Source organism: Poeciliopsis prolifica, unplaced genomic scaffold (genome assembly GCF_027474105.1).
Source record: "Poeciliopsis prolifica strain line A6 unplaced genomic scaffold, Auburn_PproV2 SCAFFOLD006, whole genome shotgun sequence".
Taxonomy (NCBI): Eukaryota; Metazoa; Chordata; class Actinopteri; order Cyprinodontiformes; family Poeciliidae; genus Poeciliopsis; species Poeciliopsis prolifica.
Genome location: NW_026562381.1, coordinates 2721946 through 2744014, shown reverse-complemented (window position 1 = coordinate 2744014; position 22069 = coordinate 2721946). Strand labels below are relative to the sequence as shown.

The following is a 22069-nucleotide window of genomic DNA, read 5'->3' as shown; positions in this document are numbered from 1 at the left end:
TTCCTCAAACAGACGACGTTTCTGTGGACGATGACCAGGACGTTTTGTCCGCTGGAGATGCTGGGATGAAAAAAGATGGCAGCATGAACGGAAATCCAGAGACCGAAGACAAGGAGAACACCAACGGCACGACCGCTGACGACACGCAGGCAGGAAGGTGGGAAGTTAAAATGATTCCTCCTCATTTTAGTTTCTACAACTTGATGCATAAAATCGGAAATATTCACGTTGATCCTCTGACCCTTGACATCAAATTCAGCCATGGTTTGTAATGCTGTACAAAATAATACGTATTTTATAGTTTTGGCTTTCAACTTTTTAAAATCTATATTCTCCAATTAGCGATTAATCGATTACTAAATTAGTTGACGATCTTTTTGATAATCAGTTCATCACAGTTCATTTGATTCTCCCACCCTAATTCCTCCTGATAATCATGGATTTTATTTGAAATCTCATCCAGATCTATAGATTTGTTTTAAGTCGTGTTGATCTGTGAAACTGTTTTTGTGGGTTTTCCAGACATCAGCAGAAATTTCAACAAGTTTATGTGTCAAGCTTATGCATTATCAGCCTGGCGGGCCACCAGGCTTCACTTGCCCTCCCACCAGGCTAAGCATTGTTTTTTATTATTAACAGTGAAATAGAACAAAGACAGGTTAAAAAGTTTCTTTGGTGAAACTATTGGAAGCGCAAAAGGCAACTCTGCACATTCAGTGAAACAGAAGCCAGGTGTCTTTTTTTTAGTTTACCAGGACTCTGTAACCACTTCCTGTTTTTAACGGTCAACACGCTACACAAGGTGACACGTCAAAAAATTTAGTTGCATGCTAAATTTTTTTATGTCTGCCTTTTATAAGACTTTGCATCTGGTTTTTAGGTGTTAATGTATAATAACTCTTACACTGAATCTTTCCAGATAATTCCGGTCTAGTCTCTAGTACACACATTTTAGGACAATTGAAATAAAACAAAACTAATTTACAAATAACAAGAGCTTGTTTTAAGTCAATAAGTCTGTAATATTGATGAAAATTTTCTTATTTCACTTGTAATGCAGGAAAAAACATAATGTTGTTTTAAGTGATATAATTAATATGAAGGAATTATTGACTTAAAATAAGCTCCTACATCTTGCTGACTTGTAAATTAGATTTATTTCAAGTCTACTAGGATATTTTTGGTCTAGTTAAAATTTGTACCTACTTATATTTTCAGATTTCTTGATAACTTTAAACATTTTTTAACTCAAAAACATGGCGGGCTGCCGGATGGCTGACCTAGCGACCCTAGCATCGGGTTCAGCAGGTTTTCTGGGGAAAACCATGTTAAATACGGCTCAGAAGTGAACTTAGAGCAGGATAGTTTGGGAAGGTTCGCAGGAGACTCGGCTGCCATTAATGGCTTTCTCCGACTCCAGTCCGGTTCCGACAAGCCGCCTCGTCGAGGGCTCAGAGTTCCTGAACGAGGAGGACTCCACCAAAGACGGCTTGGTGTCCAGCCTCAATGGGAAGCCCAACCAGTGGAGCTTCGAGGAGCTCATCGACACCAACGTACACGCTAAGACTCGGCCTCTCATTGAGTCCGAGGACCGCAACCAGGTTTTAATCCACTGTGACGGGAGCTCAGATGGGACCAGGGTGGCCTTTGAGGAGAAGGGAGCCCCCATCAGCACCCAGCACTCCTCCAATCAGCCCATCGAAGCCATGTCAGGTGAGGCTTCACGTCTCTGCTTTACAAACGCTGAGTTGGCGTAATCTCCCCGCTGGCTGAAGCTCTTCTCTCGTTTCGCCCCTGCAGAAATGTGATGCTGCGGGCGTCTCAGAAAAGCCTCTTTGTGTTGCACTCCGACCTTCCCTGAAAGAATCTTCTAGCCGTTCCAAACAGTTCCCACCTTCCTGCAGGAGGCGCACAAGACGAAATGGAAAGACCACCCCAAGTGCTGCAGTTGCTCCCCAAGCAACGAGGAAACAGATTGAATTAAATTAAAATATAATAAAACGCCACGCTTCAGGGAAATGTTTCATGTTCCTCGTCTTTCCTCTTCCTCTTGTGTTTAGTTTCAATTCCATTTTGTGTCAAAAACTTTTGTATTTTCTTTTTGTTAGGGGTGCGTTCTTATAATTTATTAAATTGTTTTTGCTTTATTATTGTAATTATTATGTTTAGTATTGTTTTCTCTCTTGTATGAGAATATTCCATGACACGTGAAAGTCAGGCCGTGTGAATTATATGATAAATATCTAAAGAAATGTTAATAATCATTGTTATTCCTGTCTGGGTTCGAGTGGAAAGCTTCGTTCTGCATGTGGTTCGTCTAAATTCACTTGACTGGCTGCTTTTTGCAGCACTCAGCTACATGTATGGCCTTACCTTTTATTTTAAGTGCTAAAATGCATAATTATTATGAAGCTCATGCACACACAGTTCAGCAACGTGACTCACTGACAAACACGAGATAAATCTGGCTTTGTTTTTTCCTTTTTCTCACACCGTCTTGTTTTCTCTTTTCTAGCCACTAGGGGGCGTCACAACCACAAAGGCGAAATATTTTGAGCCTGTTCATGTGGGTAGAACTAATGTTTACTAACGCCACTGTAATGGATCTGATTTTAGTCTCATATCTTTATCTTTGCATCCAACTGCAACAAAACTCGTTAAAGGGATAGTTTGGATTTTTTTATGTGATTGCATCTGTAATCTTTTTTATGTGGAGTGAATTACTGATAAAAAACTAAACATCAAAAATCCAAGGTATCTCTTCCTCCTCAGTTTCACGTTCTCACACCTGCTGCTACATCTGGTTAAATGCATTTCAGCTCTTTTGGTAGTGTAGAAAATGGCGGATTGTTTATATTTAAGTGTTATTATGTTTTGTACATAATCAGTATTAGGCGAGTGAAGCCATGTTTAGGACGGAGGCGGCTCAGGTTGTGGTTTCTTGGGGTCTTCTTATTGGTTACCGTTGTAGCTCGAGTGGTGCGCTGTGATTGGTTTAGCTCAGTTTGGCTCGTTTGTGTTAGAAAATCCTTTAACAAAAGCGACTTCATATTTCCTTAAATCTGAAGACAAAGAGCAGTTTTAATGTTGATCTAAAACATCTTTGGGCCATTTTGGCAACTTGTCTGACCTCTGACCTGAGTTGTTTTATACACAGATGTGGCATCGGCTCAGGTTTCAGCTCTCACTGTACTAAAGAGGAGCATTTTCACCAAACTAAATAATGTGGGTCAGACTTAATTTTTCTGTTTTCCTTCCTTTTTTTCATGAAATCCATAAAAATGCTAATATTCCTTTTGCTTGAATAATCCAGACTTGAGGTTTTGGGGACCTTGACGTTTGCCTTGTTCTCTTTGTACATGAAAATATTCTGGGTTTAAATTATTTGAGCTTTGATTAATAAGCTCAGTGAATGTTACAGAACCTCACCAAATTTCTAAGAGCCGCTCACTTCCAGCTTTCGCTTCATGAAGTCTCTGGGAAAACGCTCCACCCCATCTGATGACTTGTTACTGGGACGCTGCGATGTTTTGATATTTCTTCATATTTTACTCCCCATCAAATGTAGACCTGTTTATAGTCGCAGGTGTTCTTTGTTTCCCAAGTTTTGCCGCATTTCTAAATACTAAACTTAAAGCTCTTTGTCTTTAATATAATGTTTGGTAGAATAGAAAGGTGCCTTAGTTTGAGATGTACTGTTTTTATCTCACAGTTGACGGTGTCTTTACCTCGGCCTCGACAATCAGTCCACCCATTCAGGGCGACTCTGAATATAAATATTTCTCTGGAGGATTTGCTCTCAAGCCCTTGTTTGCAAATAAAATCTGTACTGTAAATATATCTAAAGAGAACAGATATGATACAGACTGTTAAAACAATAAAGTCTAAATGAAAATATTTCCATTGTGATTCTGTTTCTTGTGCCAAAGAAAAGACAAATGACGTCTATACATCCTTTATTTGTTTCCTTTAAGCCTCAAGTTTTAACTACGCAACAGGTTTATTATCCTACGATGGCGTTTAAGGGCTATTATTGATGGGAGAAAAAAGTAAATTTTTGCCAAAAACCTTTAAAATTGTTTAGATTAATCTCAGAAATTTTCTAGAAAAAAAACCCTAGAAATTTCTTGAGCTCCAAAAGTCAAAAATTTGCTACAAAAAAAAACTCAGCAATTTTTAGATTAATCAGAAATTTTCTAGAAAAGAAACTAGAAAAATTCTTTGCTTGAAAAAAAGAAAAATTGCTGGAAGAGTTGATTTTTGAGACAAATTTTCTAGGAAAACACTTATAAATGTCCAAGTTTCAAAAGGCAAACATTTTTTTTTACTTTTGGAGATTTTCAGTTTCAAAAATCTTTTTCACTTTTGAAACTCAGAAATTAAAAAAAAAATTAAAAATTCTAGAAATTTCATGTTTTAGAAATCTCAATTGTGAGATTAATCTGAAATTTCACAGTTTTTGGTAGAAATTTACCTTTTTTTTAATCCACAATGGCCCAAATACCTCGTGAGATTATTCAGCATGGATCACAAAGCCATGGCATATTTTATGTGCCAAAAAGTCTTAACATGTAACATTAATCAAAGCTGTTACGCTTGAGCAGCAACTGAATAAAAGCATTTAATCCAGAAACGATTCCTTTAAGGCACTAAAGTTGCATTAGAAGCACAAGGCAACAGAATCCCTAAAAACATCAGATTTTAATCCCACTTTGTAAATTCTGCTGCCATATTGGAGACAAACTCCAGAAACTGAGACATGTTGCATTGCTGAAGATTGGAAACTTTAGTGCAAAAGCAGAAACCTCGAGTCTCATCTGAATTCACCAAAAAACAACAAAAAAATCAGCATGCATCCTAATTCTGAAGTAATTCGGTGTGAGTCTCAAACTAAACTCAAAGCTGCAGAAGAGAATTAGGGCCACACAAAAATATCTGACTTCTTTTTTAAAAAGTTCCCTCAGAAATTCTCACTTTTAGAATCTCAGAAATGTTTTAGAAAAAAAAAACTGGGACATTTCTTGTGCTCTGAAAGTTGAAAATTTGTTTGAAATTTGCAAATTGTCTTTGCAATTCTAGTCTTAAAATTAAAATCTGTCAAATCTGTGACAGGCTTAATCTCATAAGAATATTTTTATATACTAACATAGTTAAACATTTAAGAATGTTTGGATATTTAGATTTTGACAAAATTATGAGACAAAATTCATTTTTCTCAGCGGCTCTAATTGTCTTCCATACAAATCGGTTTCCTCGGGAATCTTCTGTTTACAGCTTCTTGGCGCAGTCGGGGCAGTAGATTTGCTCTGCGTTGATGACGAAGCGCTTGTTGGCGAGGGACAGGGAGCATTTCTTGCAGGTGAAGCAATACTCGTGCCAGGAGAATCCCTCGTAGTTCACCACGTTGGTGCCATGACCGAACCCTGCAGAGCAGACACGGGTTGGCGTCAACTTCAGTTAACAGAAAAAATAAACACTGATGTTGTCGCTTTATATCCAGAAAGGAGCAGATTTGGGATCTTAAATCAGATTCCCAGTATGAACAACGGCGATCGTAAAAAGTTGATTCAGAGGAGCATATAGTGGGACAGATTGATGCATCCATGTATTTAGACTTATTTTAGTGATTTTACTGCCTTTATTTCTGACATCTGACTCAGATTTTATTACAATGGAAAAGAAAGACAAACGTGAACATAATGGTATCATAATATTTTGTTTTCCCAAATATTTCACCAGCCTGACTAAAGAAACTCAATTTTTATGTCGCGGAAAACTCTCCTACTTTTGATTTTCTAATTGTATTAAATGCAATAGTGTTGGTTTGAATTAAAGGAAATTTCAAAGTAAAGTTTTAGTTTGCACAGAGCACTTAATAAAAGTACCAAAACAGAATAAATTAGAGAATTTCTCTGGGATTCTCTATTTTCTTAATGATTGTTTTTGCCTCAGTGAGTTTTTCTGGACTGAAACAGCCTACAAAACAACATGATTTCTGTTTTTTAGTATTTAAAAAGCAGTTCAAGTTGCCCAAAATACAGAAATGTGATTTATTTTTTAAACATCAAAGTGGAATACTGTGAAAAGATGCAGTGAATTAATATTAATCTTTCTGCTGGCAAACTTACTCAGTTGAAATCAGGGTTAGATTCAAACCCAATGTGTCTATTTCTTTTTTATTATTATTTTTAAATAAAGATCCGACCTGTGATTGGGTTCTTGCAGCCGTGGCACTTCTTGGCCACGTCGGTCTTGTAGCAGTCCACACAGTAAACGAGATCCTCGTGGGAGGTGAAGCGCGTCCCTGCCAGAGGTTTACGGCACGTCTCGCACACAAAGCACTCCGAGTGCCAGGGCTGGTCCTGGTAGCTGATCCCTCCAGAGGTGATGGGCTTTAAGAGCAGCATGCTGGTCACGACGCTGAGCTCAGAAAGCCTGAACAACAACAAACTGGCTTCATACCTGCTTGCACTTGAAGCATTTCTTGGCAAACTTCTTCTCGTGGCACGGAGCGCAGTAGATGTCATCGCCTCTGGCCAGGAAGCTCTGCGTGCGGATTGGCTGCTTGCACTCGAAGCAGGTGAAGCATTCGTCGTGCCACACCTTGTTCTTATACTCCACGTTCTGCGACCCTAAAGCACAAAACAGCGACTGCTGAAACTTTATGAAGTGCACTTGAAGAATTGAAGAGAATTACCTGCATTTTCACAACCTGACCAAAACAAAGATGTCTTTTGTTTTTGGACTCATTCTGTTCACTTTATGCATTTGAGCATGACTACACACTGGACATCCTTAAATATAATTAAAACTAAAATAATTAGGAGACAGGAGATGAAACGTGAGGCTAGGGGAAAGATGATGAAAAGCCCAAAGGTCATTGTCGATAAAGAAAAGAGTAAATTTTAACCCAAAAATTTCACATTAGTCTGAGAAATTTTCTAGAGGAAATCTTGGAAATTTTTTTAGAAAATTTCTGATTAGTCTTTAAATTTAAGGTTTCTTTTCCTTCAACTTTTCAATCTCAGAAATTTTCAAAATTTTTCTACAAAATGTTTTAGATTAATTTCAAAATATTTGTAATTTTTTCTCCGTTTTGTTTTGTTTTCTTATTCCTATGATGGCCCTAATAATACCCCATTGCATCATCCTCTTTCAACTGATCCAAGACAAGATTTCAGATTATTTTAAAGTATTTATACACCAACTACTTTTTAAATGTATATTTTTTATAGATTCAAGACGTTGGGATTAACTTTCTTTTGACACTTTTCCCAAAGATCTAGTTTAAACTGGTTATTTAGTGAAGTTTTTGTTGTCAGGCTTTATTTATTTTTAAGTAATAAATAAGAATAAATAAAAAAAATACCTGACAGAATGAGTTACTGGACTGAAAATGAATGAAAAGCAGCCAAAATCCAAAGAAAAACTTTCAAACACTAACAAAATGTTTACTTTATTCATTAATTTAACCTTAATTAGTTCAGGGAGTCTTTTCAAGCCCCATTCAATGTTATGTCCTCATTTATAACCATAAGACAAACATTATAAAAGTGGAGAAAACTACAATCTGACCCACCTGGCATCACCACCTTGTAGCAGCCCTGGCAGCGGTTGCCGTCCTCCCTGGAGCCGCACTTCCCACACATGATCTTGCCATCGTCTCGGGCGCTAAACGGCTCGTTAGCCAGAGGCTTGTAGCATTTGGCGCATCGGAAACAATCCTCATGCCAATGGCGGTTCTTATGGTGGAGCTCCTAAACACACAAAAGGAGGTGTGTAAGTTTAGAAAGCGTCCTGCAGATATCATCAAACTTTCACACTGCAAAAACAAAACATATTATAGTGCAAATGTCTCTGGACACTTGAATTAAAACAAAACTAACATCCACCACATAGAAGCTTGTTTTAAGTAAACAATTTCCTAATATTGATGAGAAACTAAACATTTTTCCCATATGTGAAATAATCTCCTGTTTCCATCAACATTATCAGCCAAGTTCATTCATAAAGAACATTTCAACGACGAGGCAGTTCAAAGTGCTTTATGTCACTAAAACACAGCAATAAAAAGTCACAAAAACAACATGAGAAACTAATTACATTTTGAAATGTGTCAATAACAAAATCAGGAATTTTTTACTCCAAACAAGCTTCTATATCCTGCCAAAAAGTTACTTGCAAGTTAGTTTTGTTTTATTTTAAGTTTACTGAGATAACAGGTTAATTTTAGCAACATATATAATAGAAAAATCTTCCTATAAATGAATAATCTGCCAGTGGAACATGCACTTTTTCATAAATATTAATATTGACTTAAAACAATCTGTTTCTTGTGAACTAGTTTTAATTCCACTGTTGTATTTGCACTGGAAATACTTTGTGTTTTTGCAGTGTATGTGACAGAGCATATTTGTGAAATAGATGATGATTTGATGGTTTTTAAGAGGTATTTACTCACCTTTGCTGGGATTCCTGTCAATAAAATCCAGCCTGTACTTTGACTGGGCCATTTTAATCACAGTTGGCTGAATTGATTTATTTCATGGTGGTATGTTTAGTGGTCAGCCACCAGCATTTCCCAGTATTTAGTTTCATCCACTTTGAGTTTTGTTTAATCAGAGAAAACAAAAATACTCCACAGTTCTCCATAAGTTTTAGGTGTTTTGCTCAATTTTATTTTAATTTATCAAGAAAATCTCAAAATAAACTTCATTCATATCAGCCTGTTCAATTTCAAATATCTCAACCATAAGCACCTGTTTGTTCACCTTCTTACCTTTGAGTCAGCTCCGATTGGGCGTTTGCACTCTGCACAGGTGTTGGCGCAGAGTTTGTCGAAGCACTTGGTGCAAACGTGCTTCTCGTCCTTCTTCACGTACTTCTTGCCGTGCAGGTTGTCGCGGCAGTAGTAGCAGTCGAAGCGATCAGTCATGGTGGAGGTGAGGTAACTCCTGGGGCCTAAAACAAAGACAGCGAAGGGGTTAAGTCAAAATGGACAGAAGTCACTTATCATGCAAATTGTACTTAACAACAAATAAGTATAAAAAAGTTTTCTTTCATTCTATCTCATAATTATGCATTTATTTGTGTTGGTCTGTCTGATAAAATCCAAATTAAATAAATTAAAGTTTGTAGCTGCAGCATTTAAAGGGTATTAATACTTTATCAAGACCCACAAACTTTACTCAAGTAAAAGTAAAAAATTAGCCATCCAATAAATTACTTAAGTGTAAAAGAGTAGCTGATCAAAACATTAATCATTTATTATCCAAAAATTACCGTGGACCAAAGTATGCAGTTATGTGGAAATTTTGGCATTTTAAGGATGAAAATTACAATAATTCATATGAGTAACAAAAAATAACAAAATGTTTACAAATCAGTTTATTTAAATGAAAGACTTGTGAAACTTTAACAAAAACTGCAGCTCTGTGTGTTTGTGAATTATTTGTTAAAACATAATTGTTTTGTCATTCAGTGGGTAGAAAATCTAGAAATTGTATTTAATTAGTTCATAATAAAAGTACTCAAGTAAGAATAAAAAAGTATTTAGTAAAGTACATAATCAACAAGACCAAAATATAAAGTGGAAATTTTAGTATTTTAAGGGGTAAAAATTCAAATAAGTAACAAAAATAATGAAATCTGGCAAAATATTATTTTCCAAATCAGTTTCTTCCAATATAAAATAGTTTAAACTTTAACAAAAACGAGTAAAAACATTCAAGTGTAACCGAGTAAATGTAAGTATTTACTACTGAACTCTGTAAGTCTCTAAGTTATGAGAATGACTTGTTGAAGTGAAACCAGGGGTTGAGGCTTAATGAGGACCGGGTGTTGAGGACCGGGTGTTGAGGACCGGGTGTTGAGGACCGCATGTTGAGGACCGGGTGTTGAGGACCGCGTGTTGATGACTGTTGAGGACTGGGTGTTGAGGACCGCGTGTTGAGGACCGCGTGTTGAGGACCGGGTGTTGAGGACCGGGTGTTGATGACCGTGTGTTGAGGACCGCGTGTTGAGGACCGCGTGTTGAGGACCGCGTGTTGAGGACCGCGTGTTGAGGACCGCGTGCTGAGGACCGGGTGTTGATGACCGCGTGTTGAGGACCGGGTGTTGAGGACCGCGTGTTGAGGACCGCGTGTTGAGGACCGCGTGTTGAGGACCGCGTGCTGAGGACGGGTGTTGAGGACCGGGTGTTGAGGACCGCGTGTTGAGGACCGTGTGTTGAGGACCGGGTGTTGAGGACCGTGTGTTGAGGACTGGGTGTTGAGGGCCGCGTGTTGAGGACCGCGTGTTGAGGACCGGGTGTTGAGGACCGGGTGTTGAGGACCGTGTGTTGAGGACCGGGTGTTGAGGACCGTGTGTTGAGGACCGCGTGTTGAGGACCGCGTGTTGAGGACCGCGTGTTGAGGACCGGGTGTTGAGGACCGGGTGTTGAGGACCGCGTGTTGAGGACCGCGTGTTGAGGACCGGGTGTTGAGGACCGTGTGTTGAGGACCGGGTGTTGAGGACCGTGTGTTGAGGACCGGGTGTTGAGGACCGCGTGTTGAGGACCGCGTGTTGAGGACCGCGTGTTGAGGACCGGGTGTTGAGGACCGGGTGTTGATGACCGCGTGTTGAGGACCGCGTGTTGAGGACCGGGTGTTGAGGACCGGGTGTTGATGACCGTGTGTTGAGGACCGCGTGTTGAGGACCGCGTGTTGAGGACCGCGTGTTGAGGACCGCGTGTTGAGGACCGCGTGTTGAGGACCGCGTGCTGAGGACCGGGTGTTGAGGACGCGTGTTGAGGACCGGGTGTTGAGGACAGTGTGTTGAGGACCGGGTGTTGAGGACCGTGTGTTGAGGACCGCGTGTTGAGGACCGTGTGTTGAGGACCGGGTGTTGAGGACTGCGTGTTGAGGACCGCGTGTTGAGGACCGCGTGTTGAGGACCGCGTGTTGAGGACCGGGTGTTGAGGACCGCGTGTTGAGGACCGGGTGTTGAGGACCGCGTGTTGAGGACCGCGCGTTGAGGACCATGTGTTGAGGACCGCGTGTTGAGGACCGTGTGTTGAGGACCTCGTGTTGAGGACCGTGTGTTGAGGACCATGTGTTGAGGACCGGGTGTTGAGGACCACGTGTTGAGGACCGGGTGTTGAGGACCGGGTGTTGAGGACCATGTGTTGAGGACCATGTGTTGATGACCGGGTGTTGAGGACCGGGTGTTGAGGACCGCGTGTTGAGGACCGCGTGTTGAGGACCGCGTGTTGAGGACTGCGTGTTGAGGACTGGGTGTTGAGGACCATGTGTTGAGGACCATGTGTTGAGGACCGGGTGTTGAGGACCGGGTGTTGAGGACCATGTGTTGAGGACGGGTGTTGAGGACCGCATGTTGAGGACCGCGTGTTGAGGACCGCGTGTTGAGGACCGCGTGTTGAGGACCGGGTGTTGAGGACCGGGTGTTGAGGACCGCGTGTTGAGGACCGCGTATTGAGGACCGTGTGTTGAGGACCGCGTGTTGAGGACCGCGTGTTGAGGACCGCGTGTTGAGGACCGCGTGTTGAGGACCGTGTGTTGAGGACCGCGTGTTGAGGACCGCGTGTTGAGGACCGCGTGTTGAGGACCGCGTGTTGAGGACCGGGTGTTGAGGACCGCGTGTTGAGGACCGCGTGTTGAGGACCGTGTGTTGAGGACCGCGTGTTGAGGACCGTGTGTTGAGGACCGCGTGTTGAGGACCATGTGTTGAGGACCGCGTGTTGAGGACCGCGTGTTGAGGACCGGGTGTTGAGGACCGGGTGTTGAGGACCGGGTGTTGAGGACCGCGTGTTGAGGACCGCGTATTGAGGACCGTGTGTTGAGGACCGCGTGTTGAGGACCGTGTGTTGAGGACCGCGTGTTGAGGACCGCGTGTTGAGGACCGCGTGTTGAGGACCGCGTGTTGAGGACCGCGTGTTGAGGACCGCGTGTTGAGGACCGCGTGTTGAGGACCGGGTGTTGAGGACCGCGTATTGAGGACCGTGTGTTGAGGACCGCGTGTTGAGGACCGCGTGTTGAGGACCGCGTGTTGAGGACCGTGTGTTGAGGACCGGGTGTTGAGGACCGCATGTTGAGGACCGCGTGTTGAGGACCGCGTGTTGAGGACCGCGTGTTGAGGACCGCGTGTTGAGGACCGTGTGTTGAGGACCGGGTGTTGAGGACCGCGTGTTGAGGACCGCGTGTTGAGGACCGGGTGTTGAGGACCGCGTGTTGAGGACCGGGTGTTGAGGACCGGGTGTTGAGGACCGGGTGTTGAGGACCGGGTGTTGAGGACCGGGTGTTGAGGACCGCGTGTTGAGGACCGCGTGTTGAGGACCGTGTGTTGAGGACCGGGTGTTGAGGACCATGTGTTGAGGACCGTGTGTTGAGGACGGGTGTTGAGGACCATGTGTTGAGGACCGCGTGTTGAGGACCGCGTGTTGAGGACCGCGTGTTGAGGACCGCGTGTTGAGGACCGTGTGTTGAGGACCGTGTGTTGAGGACCGGGTGTTGAGGACCGCGTGTTGAGGACCGCGTGTTGAGGACGCGTGTTGAGGACCGGGTGTTGAGGACCGCGTGTTGAGGACCGCGTGTTGAGGACCGCATGTTGAGGACCGCGTGTTGAGGACCGGGTGTTGAGGACCGCGTATTGAGGACCGTGTGTTGAGGACGCGTGTGAGGACCGTGTGTTGAGGACCGCGTGTTGAGGACCGTGTGTTGAGGACCGGGTGTTGAGGACGCATGTTGAGGACCGTGTGTTGAGGACCGCGTGTTGAGGACCGCGTGTTGAGGACGCGTGTTGAGGACCGCGTGTTGAGGACCGTGTGTTGAGGACCGGGTGTTGAGGACCATGTGTTGAGGACCGGGTGTTGAGGACCGCATGTTGAGGACCGTGTGTTGAGGACCGCGTGTTGAGGACCGCGTGTTGAGGACCGCGTGTTGAGGACCGGGTGTTGAGGACCGTGTGTTGAGGACCATGTGTTGAGGACCGCGTGTTGAGGACCGCGTGTTGAGGACCGTGTGTTGAGGACCGGGTGTTGAGGACCATGTGTTGAGGACCGGGTGTTGAGGACCGCGTGTGTTGAGGACCGCGTGTTGAGGACCGCGTGTTGAGGACCGTGTGTTGAGGACCGTGTGTTGAGGACCGCGTGTTGAGGACCGCGTGTTGAGGACCGGGTGTTGAGGACCGGGTGTTGAGGACCGGGTGTTGAGGACCGCGTGTTGAGGACCGCGTGTTGAGGACCGCGTGTTGAGGACCGTGTGTTGAGGACCGCGTGTTGAGGACCGTGTGTTGAGGACCGCGTGTTGAGGACCGCGTGTTGAGGACCGCGTGTTGAGGACCGGGTGTTGAGGACCGGGTGTTGAGGACCGCGTGTTGAGGACCGCGTGTTGAGGACCGCGTGTTGAGGACCGCGTGTTGAGGACCGTGTGTTGAGGACCACGTGTTGAGGACCATGTGTTGAGGACCGCGTGTTGAGGACCGCGTGTTGAGGCGGGTGTTGAGGACCGGGTGTTGAGGACCGTGTGTTGAGGACCGTGTTGAGGACCGCGTGTTGAGGACCGCGTGTTGAGGACCGCGTGTTGAGGACCGGGTGTTGAGGACCGCGTGTTGAGGACCGCGTGTTGAGGACCGGGTGTTGAGGACCGGGTGTTGAGGACCGGTGTTGAGGACCATGTGTTGAGGACCGGGTGTTGAGGACCGTGTTGAGGACCGTGTGTTGAGGACCGCGTGTTGAGGACCGCGTGTTGAGGACCGGGTGTTGAGGACCGCGTGTTGAGGACCGTGTGTTGAGGACCGCGTGTTGAGGACCGCGTGTTGAGGACCGTGTGTTGAGGACCGCGTGTTGAGGACCGCGTGTTGAGGACCGCGTGTTGAGGACCGCGTGTTGAGGACCGGGTGTTGAGGACCGCGTGTTGAGGACCGGTGTTGAGGACCGCGTGTTGAGGACCTGTGTTGAGGACCGGTGTTGAGGACCGCGTGTGAGGACCGTGTTGAGGACCGTGTTGAGGACCGCGTGTTGAGGACCGCGTGTTGAGGACCGGTGTTGAGGACCGGTGTTGAGGACCGGGTGTTGAGGACCGCGTGTTGAGGACCGCGTGTTGAGGACCGGTGTTGAGGACCGTGTGTTGAGGACCGCGTGTTGAGGACCGTGTGTTAGGACCGCGTGTTGAGGACCGCGTGTTGAGGACCGCGTGTTGAGGACCGGGTGTTGAGGACCGGTGTTGAGGACCGCGTGTTGAGGACCGTGTGTTGAGGACCGGGTGTTGAGGACCATGTGTTGAGGACCGGGTGTTGAGGACCGGGTGTTGAGGACCAGGTGTTGAGGACCGCGTGTTGAGGACCGGTGTTGAGGACCCGTGTTGAGGACCGCGTGTTGAGGACCGCGTGTTGAGGACAGCGTGTTGAGGACCGCGTGTTGAGGACCGGGTGTTGAGGACCGGGTGTTGAGGACCGCGTGTTGAGGACCGCGTGTTGAGGACCGCGTGTTGAGGACCGCGTGTTGAGGACCGGGTGTTGAGGACCGGGTGTTGAGGACCATGTGTTGAGGACCGGGTGTTGAGGACCGCGTGTTCTCTCACGCAGGCATACCGAACTGATGACTGAGGTGCGAATGAGGTAAACCGGCTCACACAGACGGCTTCTTGTCCTGCGTTAATCTGACTTCCCCTGCAGAGCTCTGTCTGTTGGCTCGTTCTCCACGGACCTCCTCTGAACTCTGAACAACTCGGCTTATTCTTCGTTCTGCTTTCCAGCAGCTGCACCATTTTCTCCATCAGCTGATCGTTTCCTACAGCCGCAGATGTTTCGATCTGATGGCAATAACAGGAGCCAAGCAGAAAACAATGGGTGGAATGACGTTTTGTCCTAGTAACCATGGGGACGAGACAAATATTTACGAAGCTATTTTAATAGGATGCAGTAAACAGCCTCCTCCAGGAACGCAGTATGTCCCCTGTTGTGTGCGGACGGATGGATGGATGGGCGACGTTTTGGTGTAGCAATGTGCAGCTGTGCTGCAGGGATAACGAGTGGAGAGGGAAGCCAGAAATAACCCAACCTGTCCAACCAACTGAAGCTTCTGGGGAGCCGAGCCGCTCAGCGGATCTATTTAAAGAACCTCCCAAAGTGGGGAGAATGTGGAAAGGCCCGCAGGGGGATAAGCAGCTATTGTTGGCGCAGCTTTAATCTTTGTTGCAAACAGAGTCTGAGATGATATGCACTCACCGTCCGCTGAAGAGGATTATCGAAACTGTGTCCCTGTGGACAGACGACCTCTGCAGTGGAAAAGGTCACAGAGGGACCAGAGACCGGAGCCAGACCGATCACCAACTCAGCAGCCACATCTTGATTTATTATGTTTTTCTTTTTGTTTTTGTTTTTTGCATGATTTGGTGATTTACACTGCAAATCATTAAATCTTACCAAGTATTTTTGGTTTAGTTTCTAGGTCAAACATCTTGACACACTTGAAATAAGATAAAATTGATTTACAAGTAACTTTTCAGAAGATATAAAAGCTTCATGGATATTGTTCCAGTTCTGGCAGATTCATCACTTATAACCAGAGCATCCAAAACTTGCACTAAAATAAGAGCAGCACGACTTCAACATGTTTTAGTCAAGTAAAAGTTGAAGGGAGCCGTTCAAGGAATTATTCAATTAAGAGTGAAAAGTATTTTGTAAAATGTCTATTCAAGTACTGAGTAACTGATCAATCATTTAATATTTAAAAATTGCATCATCAGATGGACCAAAACATAAAGTCAAGTCAAATTTTGGTATTTTTAGGACGAAAATAACAATAATTTTTACAAGCAACAAAAAAATAACAAAATAAGGCAAAAGAAAATTTGCCCACATCAGTTTCTTTCAATAAAAAAACTTCTAAATCCAGAAATTGATTTCAAATGATTTATAATGAAGTTACTCAGGCAAAAGTAAAAGGTACAGTGTAAGTAGAAGGAATTTTTTTCCAAAAAAAGTGAGTCAAGTGAATGTAATTGAGTAAATATAATTAGACATTTTTCCATGTTTTTCCCATGTAATTTAATCACAAGTTATAGAAGCTTTTCAGACATGAAATAAATTAAAGAATGGCAGAATTGGAATTTTAAAAAGTCCAATTTTAAACATGAAAATGTTTTAGAGTATCTCAGGGCCACAACCTGAAAAGCTTTGCTTCCTTAAATTCTAATATTTTCAGAGTAATATATTTGTGACTCACTATTTACTGCATTTTATGAGAGTATTTTAAATGTATTAAAATTAATCTGAACTCCAGGTACTAAAAACTTTGTTCCTGTCAGGAACAATTTTTATTAAATGATGTTTTATGGTCAACTGCATGAACCTGCTGACTAGAAAATGCTTTTGTATAATTTTATGTGACGCTTGTGTGGCAGAAATAGTTTAAACCACATCATAAAAACGAGGAAACAACAGATTCAACAAGCAAAATCCTGCAGTGGTGTGAAAAATAAAACTATTTATTCAGCACCTGACAAGTTATTATCCTCCAGTAAAGAGAAACAGTTATATCTATATAATATAAAGTCAAATAATAGAATAAAATAAAACATTTCAAATATAGTAGAAATGACTGGGATGTTCAAGAAAAATAAATAAATGATGTTGATTTGGTTTTAGCTGATTATGCTTCTCTTTTAGGGAAACACAAATATAAAAAAAGAACACACCAAAAGTTCCCTTTTTTTGTTTAAAAATGTAATTTTTACCTGAATGCCTGTAGAAAGTCATGTTTGGTTCCAATCAGGAAGATTTTGAGGAGTTTTATGATCCACAGAGCATCGAACCGAGCAACCCTGAGCATCAGTGTGTTATGGAGGCCTGTTTATACCCCTCTGTGACCCAGACCACCGCTGACCCCTCATCCAAATCCAACCTTCACCTCTCCAGGCCTTTTTAGGATATGGATTAGAGAATATGGACGGAGGACAGATTGGGGGATATGTTTTGGATTCCAGAACGGTGATATGACGAGTTAAATAAAGATAGTCCCACTGCCCCAACATGAGACGTTTAGTGTTTATATCATGAACAAATGACATGATGAATCGGCTGCTTTCATAAAAGATGAATCACAGAACGAGTCAGGTTGGCTGGGGAACATTTACCCCCAAACATAAAGACTGCACCATAAAGGATCCATTTATTTTCAGATTTTCTGCAAAATATTGTGGATTTTTAGTTAGTTTAGTTTAACTTATGATTACTGAACTGATATTTAGTTAATTTGCCTTGAAATGAGCAGAAATAATTCAAAATTCCTCTTAGAAACGAACAAAACGGTCATTGTAACTGAAGTAAAGCAGTTGGGATTAAATCTGACATGTTTGTTGCTTTTTAAACAAATGGATAAAAATGTTTCCATTGTTGGCTTTAAAGATGAGAAACAGCACATCTTGCTTGCACTTCCTCAAGAAATTAGATTGGAGGAAATGAAGCGGCGCCTCGTCAGGCTGTAAGCCGCTGCAACAGAAGTCATGTTTACACAGCGGCAGGCCTGTTTCCACACGTGACCTTTTGCCCTGGACTTTCATGAGCCTCCATCGCCCTCCAAAGCCGGTCAGCAGGCAGATGACCTGAGCCAGATCGTGTCCGTCAGGAGAAGCAGTGACTCACCGCAGGCCTCCTCGCACACTGAGCCGTGTCAGCGCGCAGACATAAGGTCAGGGTTTGGCTGGCAGAGCGAGACGAGCCCAGATCTAAAATATGTGTGGACAAAAGGCCATGAGGGGAGCTCTATCAACACGCAAACCGTGTTTTTTCTTTGAAATTCTTCTTTTTAGAATCAGTAGAAACCCAAACAAAAGCAACGTGCATAAAAGCTGCTCTTCAATAATCAGCAAATGAAGCTTTATGAGCTGCAGCTCCATAAAAAATGAGACTTTTAGTGATTTTACTGTTCATAAGTAATGTTTGAGTGAAATGAACGTTGCTCTACTGACATCATGTCTCTGAAATTTTAAGCAAAACGTTAGTATTTATCTTAATGTTTCCCAGAGCTGCATAGAATAATATAATGTGGAAACGCCTCATGTCTAAGTATTAAAAGCCATTTGCTGCTTCTAACAAATCCCACTCCTGCCGCCTTCACTGTTTCAGTGTTACTTCAAAATTAATGACAGAAATATTATTCCAACCATTTTATTTTTAATCACCAAACATTCAAATTGAGTTGAAGTTTCTGCTTGTGCAGGAAACATCGGTTTATCTTGCGCTCAGTTTGCCTATTTAAGGCAGCGCCGGGCCGCTGCTGCTCTCCATTCATCAGCGTGGACGCCACCGAGGCGCACCCTCTTTCTTCCTCTCCGCTCCGTTTGCAATAAAAGAAAGAGTGATGGGACTGTCTCCTCAACAAAAGCGTCTCTCTGCCTGAGGAACAGCTGGCACGGAGCTGCCTCAGTCTGCTGCATCTAAAGCTCGCATTTGCTTTGAGTGGTTTATGAAATGACGACAGCTAAGGACTTCCTCTCTCTCTGCCATTAAAGTTTGGTTAATTCATCATACAGTCACGGACAAAGACTTTTAGGTTTTTAAAGGCTGGTGAGGTCATACTGGAGGCAGGCCAGAGACAGAGCCATAATCTCCCACTCGCCTAAATGACATCATGTAGTTGGTTTGGCAGCATCCCATGTAAAAACAGGGAGGGGACGAATGTTTTAACGGCTTAAAGCCACAAGTAGTACCTTTGGGCTCAGCAGGTTACACACATAAATACACTTAAAGGGTATTAAGATCAGAAATTAGGACACACTGGTGAATTTCAGCAAGAAATGTTCACATATCTGAGTCTAATCTCTGGAAAATAATGTGATTAATGTGTTTAAACAACAAAAATTAGCAATGTTTCACTTATTAAAAATGGATTTTAACAGAAAGGCATTTTCCAGCCGAGGAAAATGGTTGGATATCAACGTTACTCCTTCTGTTGAAATAATGACAATGACACAACTCTACCAGGCTCTGGACTGTCTGAGGAACATTTGCCACTCTTTGATTGCACTAATGAGATGTTTTACAAGTTTTTATCGTGTTTCAAGTAATAAAGATCTGGATTTTGGCTTTTCACAAGACTTTCCATCTTCATAATACGGTGAATTTTCTGAACTGCTGTCATGTTGCAGAATAAAGTTCCTCTTCCTTTTTTCCCAAATGATCTCACATTTTCCTCAAACACCCTCTGAAGCAGAAGATTTCATCATGGATTCTTTAGTTTATGTTAAACGTGTCCTGTGTTGTTTTGAATTAATCTGTGCAAAGTACTTTACTCCAGGTTTTTGTCTGCTTTGCCTCAGAAACATTTGAATTTGTCTCGTCTTTGATACATTTTGCACACCCCCATAAAAAGCACACAGCAGCATATTATGCAGACTTTGTTTGAAAGATGTAAAAGTGGTGCAGTTACTGGCACTGTTACCTTAAAGAAAGACGGTCCTGGGCTCAAATATCAATACATAGAACATCTGATAGAATATTCAGTATATTGGACAGCACAGAATTATGGGAGATGTAGGCAGAGGAAAGTTGTTAGCCACTCAAGCTCCTTCATGAAATCAACTAACATTAACACTTTTTGGTTACCAAGCAACTCGTTCATTCATTGTTGTGGAGTAACTGACGCAGCAGCAGTTTCAGGTTTAACCCCTTGACCTCAGAACTGCTTGAAAATAAACACACAGCAGCCGGGAGTGAAAACTGTGGATAGAACAGGAAAGGTCAAGCCACCGGTTTGGCAGTAGCTGCATCACATACTTAAAACAAAAAAAACTAATCAATAATTATCAAAACTGACAATTATCAATATTAACTGATATGAACCGTTTATATAGTGACATGTTTTTTCAGCCATTTTGTCCAGCTTTAAATTGTAGCAGGCTCCCCCTAGTGGCATGGAGTGATAAAACACTACATTGAACAACAATTGTTAAAGTTTTTTTTATTGAATTGGACTGAATTGAAGTTTAGTCAAGAACTTAAGGGACAAACTTTAATGAGCTGAGGAATGTGTTTATTTATTTGACAATAATAATTCTTATTTTGTGCATTTAAAAAAAAAAAGCAGGCAAGATTTTAGAATGGCTAAAATAATCCAAAGGAATAGCAGATATTTCTTTCTGCAGGTTAAATTTAGTCATATTCAATATAGCAAAAAAATAATAAAGAAATTTTTTTCTACATTCTTCCCAGATTATCATCTGGTCACCACTAAAAAACCTTCTGCAGGCTTTCTACTAAATATGCTTAAATCATGATATTTAGTAAAATGGTCTACTCAAGTATGAAGTATTGATCAAATTTCAGTTATTTAATATTGAAAATAACATAATCAAATGGACCAAGATATAAAATTAAGTGGAAATTTTGGCATTTTAAGGACCAAAATGACAATAATTCATATTAGCATCAAAATATAACAAAATCAGGCAAAAGAAAATGTCTCCAAATCAGTTTCTTTCAACAAAAGATTAAAAACTGCAGGTGTGTTTGGTGAATTTTTGGTTCCTCGCAGTGGGAAGAGAATCAGACATTTTACTCAAGTAAAAGCACCAACTCTTCATAAGAAATTGGCTCAAGTACAAAAATACTCCTAAAAGTACATTTATATATATAAAAAAAAAAGGTTACTCAAGTAAACTGAGTAAATGTAACTAACTCTGGTAACACCAGGCTGATTCTCTCTGCAGGAAATCATGTTGGAAATGTCCCTTTAGTAAGAAACCTTGTCCCAAAGTGAACCAAACAATATCATCATGATGAAATCCATCCATGCTGTCATGAAAACCGGACTGAGGGTCTAATTGATGATAATCCCGGCAGCAGTTTTCACTCACCTCTGCAGAAAGCGTCTGTCTCTTTGCGCCAGCCGCGATGCGTCCGCTCCGCTGGGTTTGGCGGAAAGGGTTCAAATGAGCGCACACTGCGCAGCTTTAAAGCTCGCAGCTAAAAAAAGAGAGAGAGAGAGAAAGGAAAAGAAAAAACTAGGCGAGCCGAACCCCTACAAACCCAATAAACAATGACCTCAACCAGGAATCTACAAGCACATACTTTAGTTCTCATTGGCTCTACAGGAACGGAAATCGGTGGAAAATAGTCATAATTTTCTGCATCGATGGGAGCAGAGACTCAACATAGTTACAGCTCTGCTCTGCAGAAACATTCAGCTCTGACATAATTTATCTTGGCAGCACTTCAGCTGTTTACAGCTATTTAAAAAAATGGAGGGGATTTGTTAACCTGACACTTCCAGCCTCACTCGTCTCCTTCTTTGGTAAAGAAACCAAGATGACTCAGTCCTGACCCAAAGCAAACACATGCACCCTGCAGGAACCCACAACTCTGAATATTACGCTTAGGAAATGTGATTTAAAGCTCCTTTAACAGATGTCTGCATCCTCCCTTAACACAAACAACAAGCCTGAAGAGACAGTTTGTGATGCTTCAGGGTGAAATGTCAGAGATCAGGAGGTTGTGTCTCTTGTCTTAAAAGTTGCCAGAGTTTCCTCAGGTCAAGTTAAACGATAAAAAGGCTTTATAAACTTTACTGTGCCCTGCAACAACTACTATCCCTTGACCTTTTTTTTTTACTTTTTTTGTCACATTGTAATCGTAAAACGTAATCGTTTGTGCAAAAACACAAAATCTTATTAAGTATTTTTGTCTACTTTCTACTGCAAATAAATGTAGAATAATACTTTGTTTTACAAAAGTGTTTACAACTTTTGACCTTTTTCAATGTTTTATTATGTCACAACCTAAAATTTCAATGTGTTTAATCTGGAATTTGTTAACTTAAAGTTGTGCAAAAATTATGAAGTAAAAACAAAGACATCATGTTTCCTTTTCTAAATAAAAATATTTTAATACTTGAAATAAAACAAAACTAACTAACAAGTAACTTTTCAGCAAAATATATCAGCTCGTTTTAAGTATTTTTTTAAAATTCATGAAAAATTATTTCACTTATACCAAAGCAATTTTCCATGTAATGAGTGAAATAATCTGTCAATGGAACCAGTACTTTTTAATAAATATTAATAAATTATTGACT

At 42.2% G+C, this 22069-nt stretch overlaps 2 protein-coding genes across 12 annotated transcripts in view; one reads left to right on the top strand and one right to left on the bottom strand.

The window, feature by feature from the left end:
• The window catches only part of LOC129360321 (ensconsin-like), a 29733-nt gene extending 25836 nt beyond the window's left edge, over window positions 1-3897 (top strand). For all 9 annotated transcript variants that reach the window (XM_055030473.1, XM_055030476.1, XM_055030480.1 and 6 more), the window contains 3 exons: window positions 13-157; window positions 1421-1713; window positions 1801-3897. In XM_055030473.1, the coding sequence (XP_054886448.1) occupies window positions 13-157; window positions 1421-1713; window positions 1801-1808 (446 nt within the window). In that variant the 3' untranslated portion in view covers window positions 1809-3897. The remainder of the gene's footprint in view (window positions 1-12; window positions 158-1420; window positions 1714-1800) is intronic.
• A 42-nt stretch (window positions 3898-3939) lies between these two features.
• LOC129360322 (four and a half LIM domains protein 1-like) lies at window positions 3940-20980 on the bottom strand. 3 transcript variants are annotated; one of them, XM_055030484.1, is made up of 6 exons: window positions 20853-20980; window positions 8780-8961; window positions 7580-7757; window positions 6463-6632; window positions 6206-6392; window positions 3940-5423 (listed from the first exon to the last, which is right to left on the bottom strand). In XM_055030484.1, the coding sequence occupies exons 2-6, from the start codon at window positions 8933-8935 to the stop codon at window positions 5269-5271; spliced, it is 846 nt and encodes a 281-aa protein (XP_054886459.1). In that variant the 5' UTR covers window positions 8936-8961; window positions 20853-20980; the 3' UTR covers window positions 3940-5268. The 3 variants fall into 3 exon arrangements, with proteins under 3 accessions (XP_054886459.1, XP_054886461.1, XP_054886458.1); XM_055030486.1 differs by lacking the exon at window positions 20853-20980 and adding an exon at window positions 19439-19572; XM_055030483.1 differs by lacking the exon at window positions 20853-20980 and adding an exon at window positions 16734-16865.
• Window positions 20981-22069: the final 1089 nt, after the last annotated feature.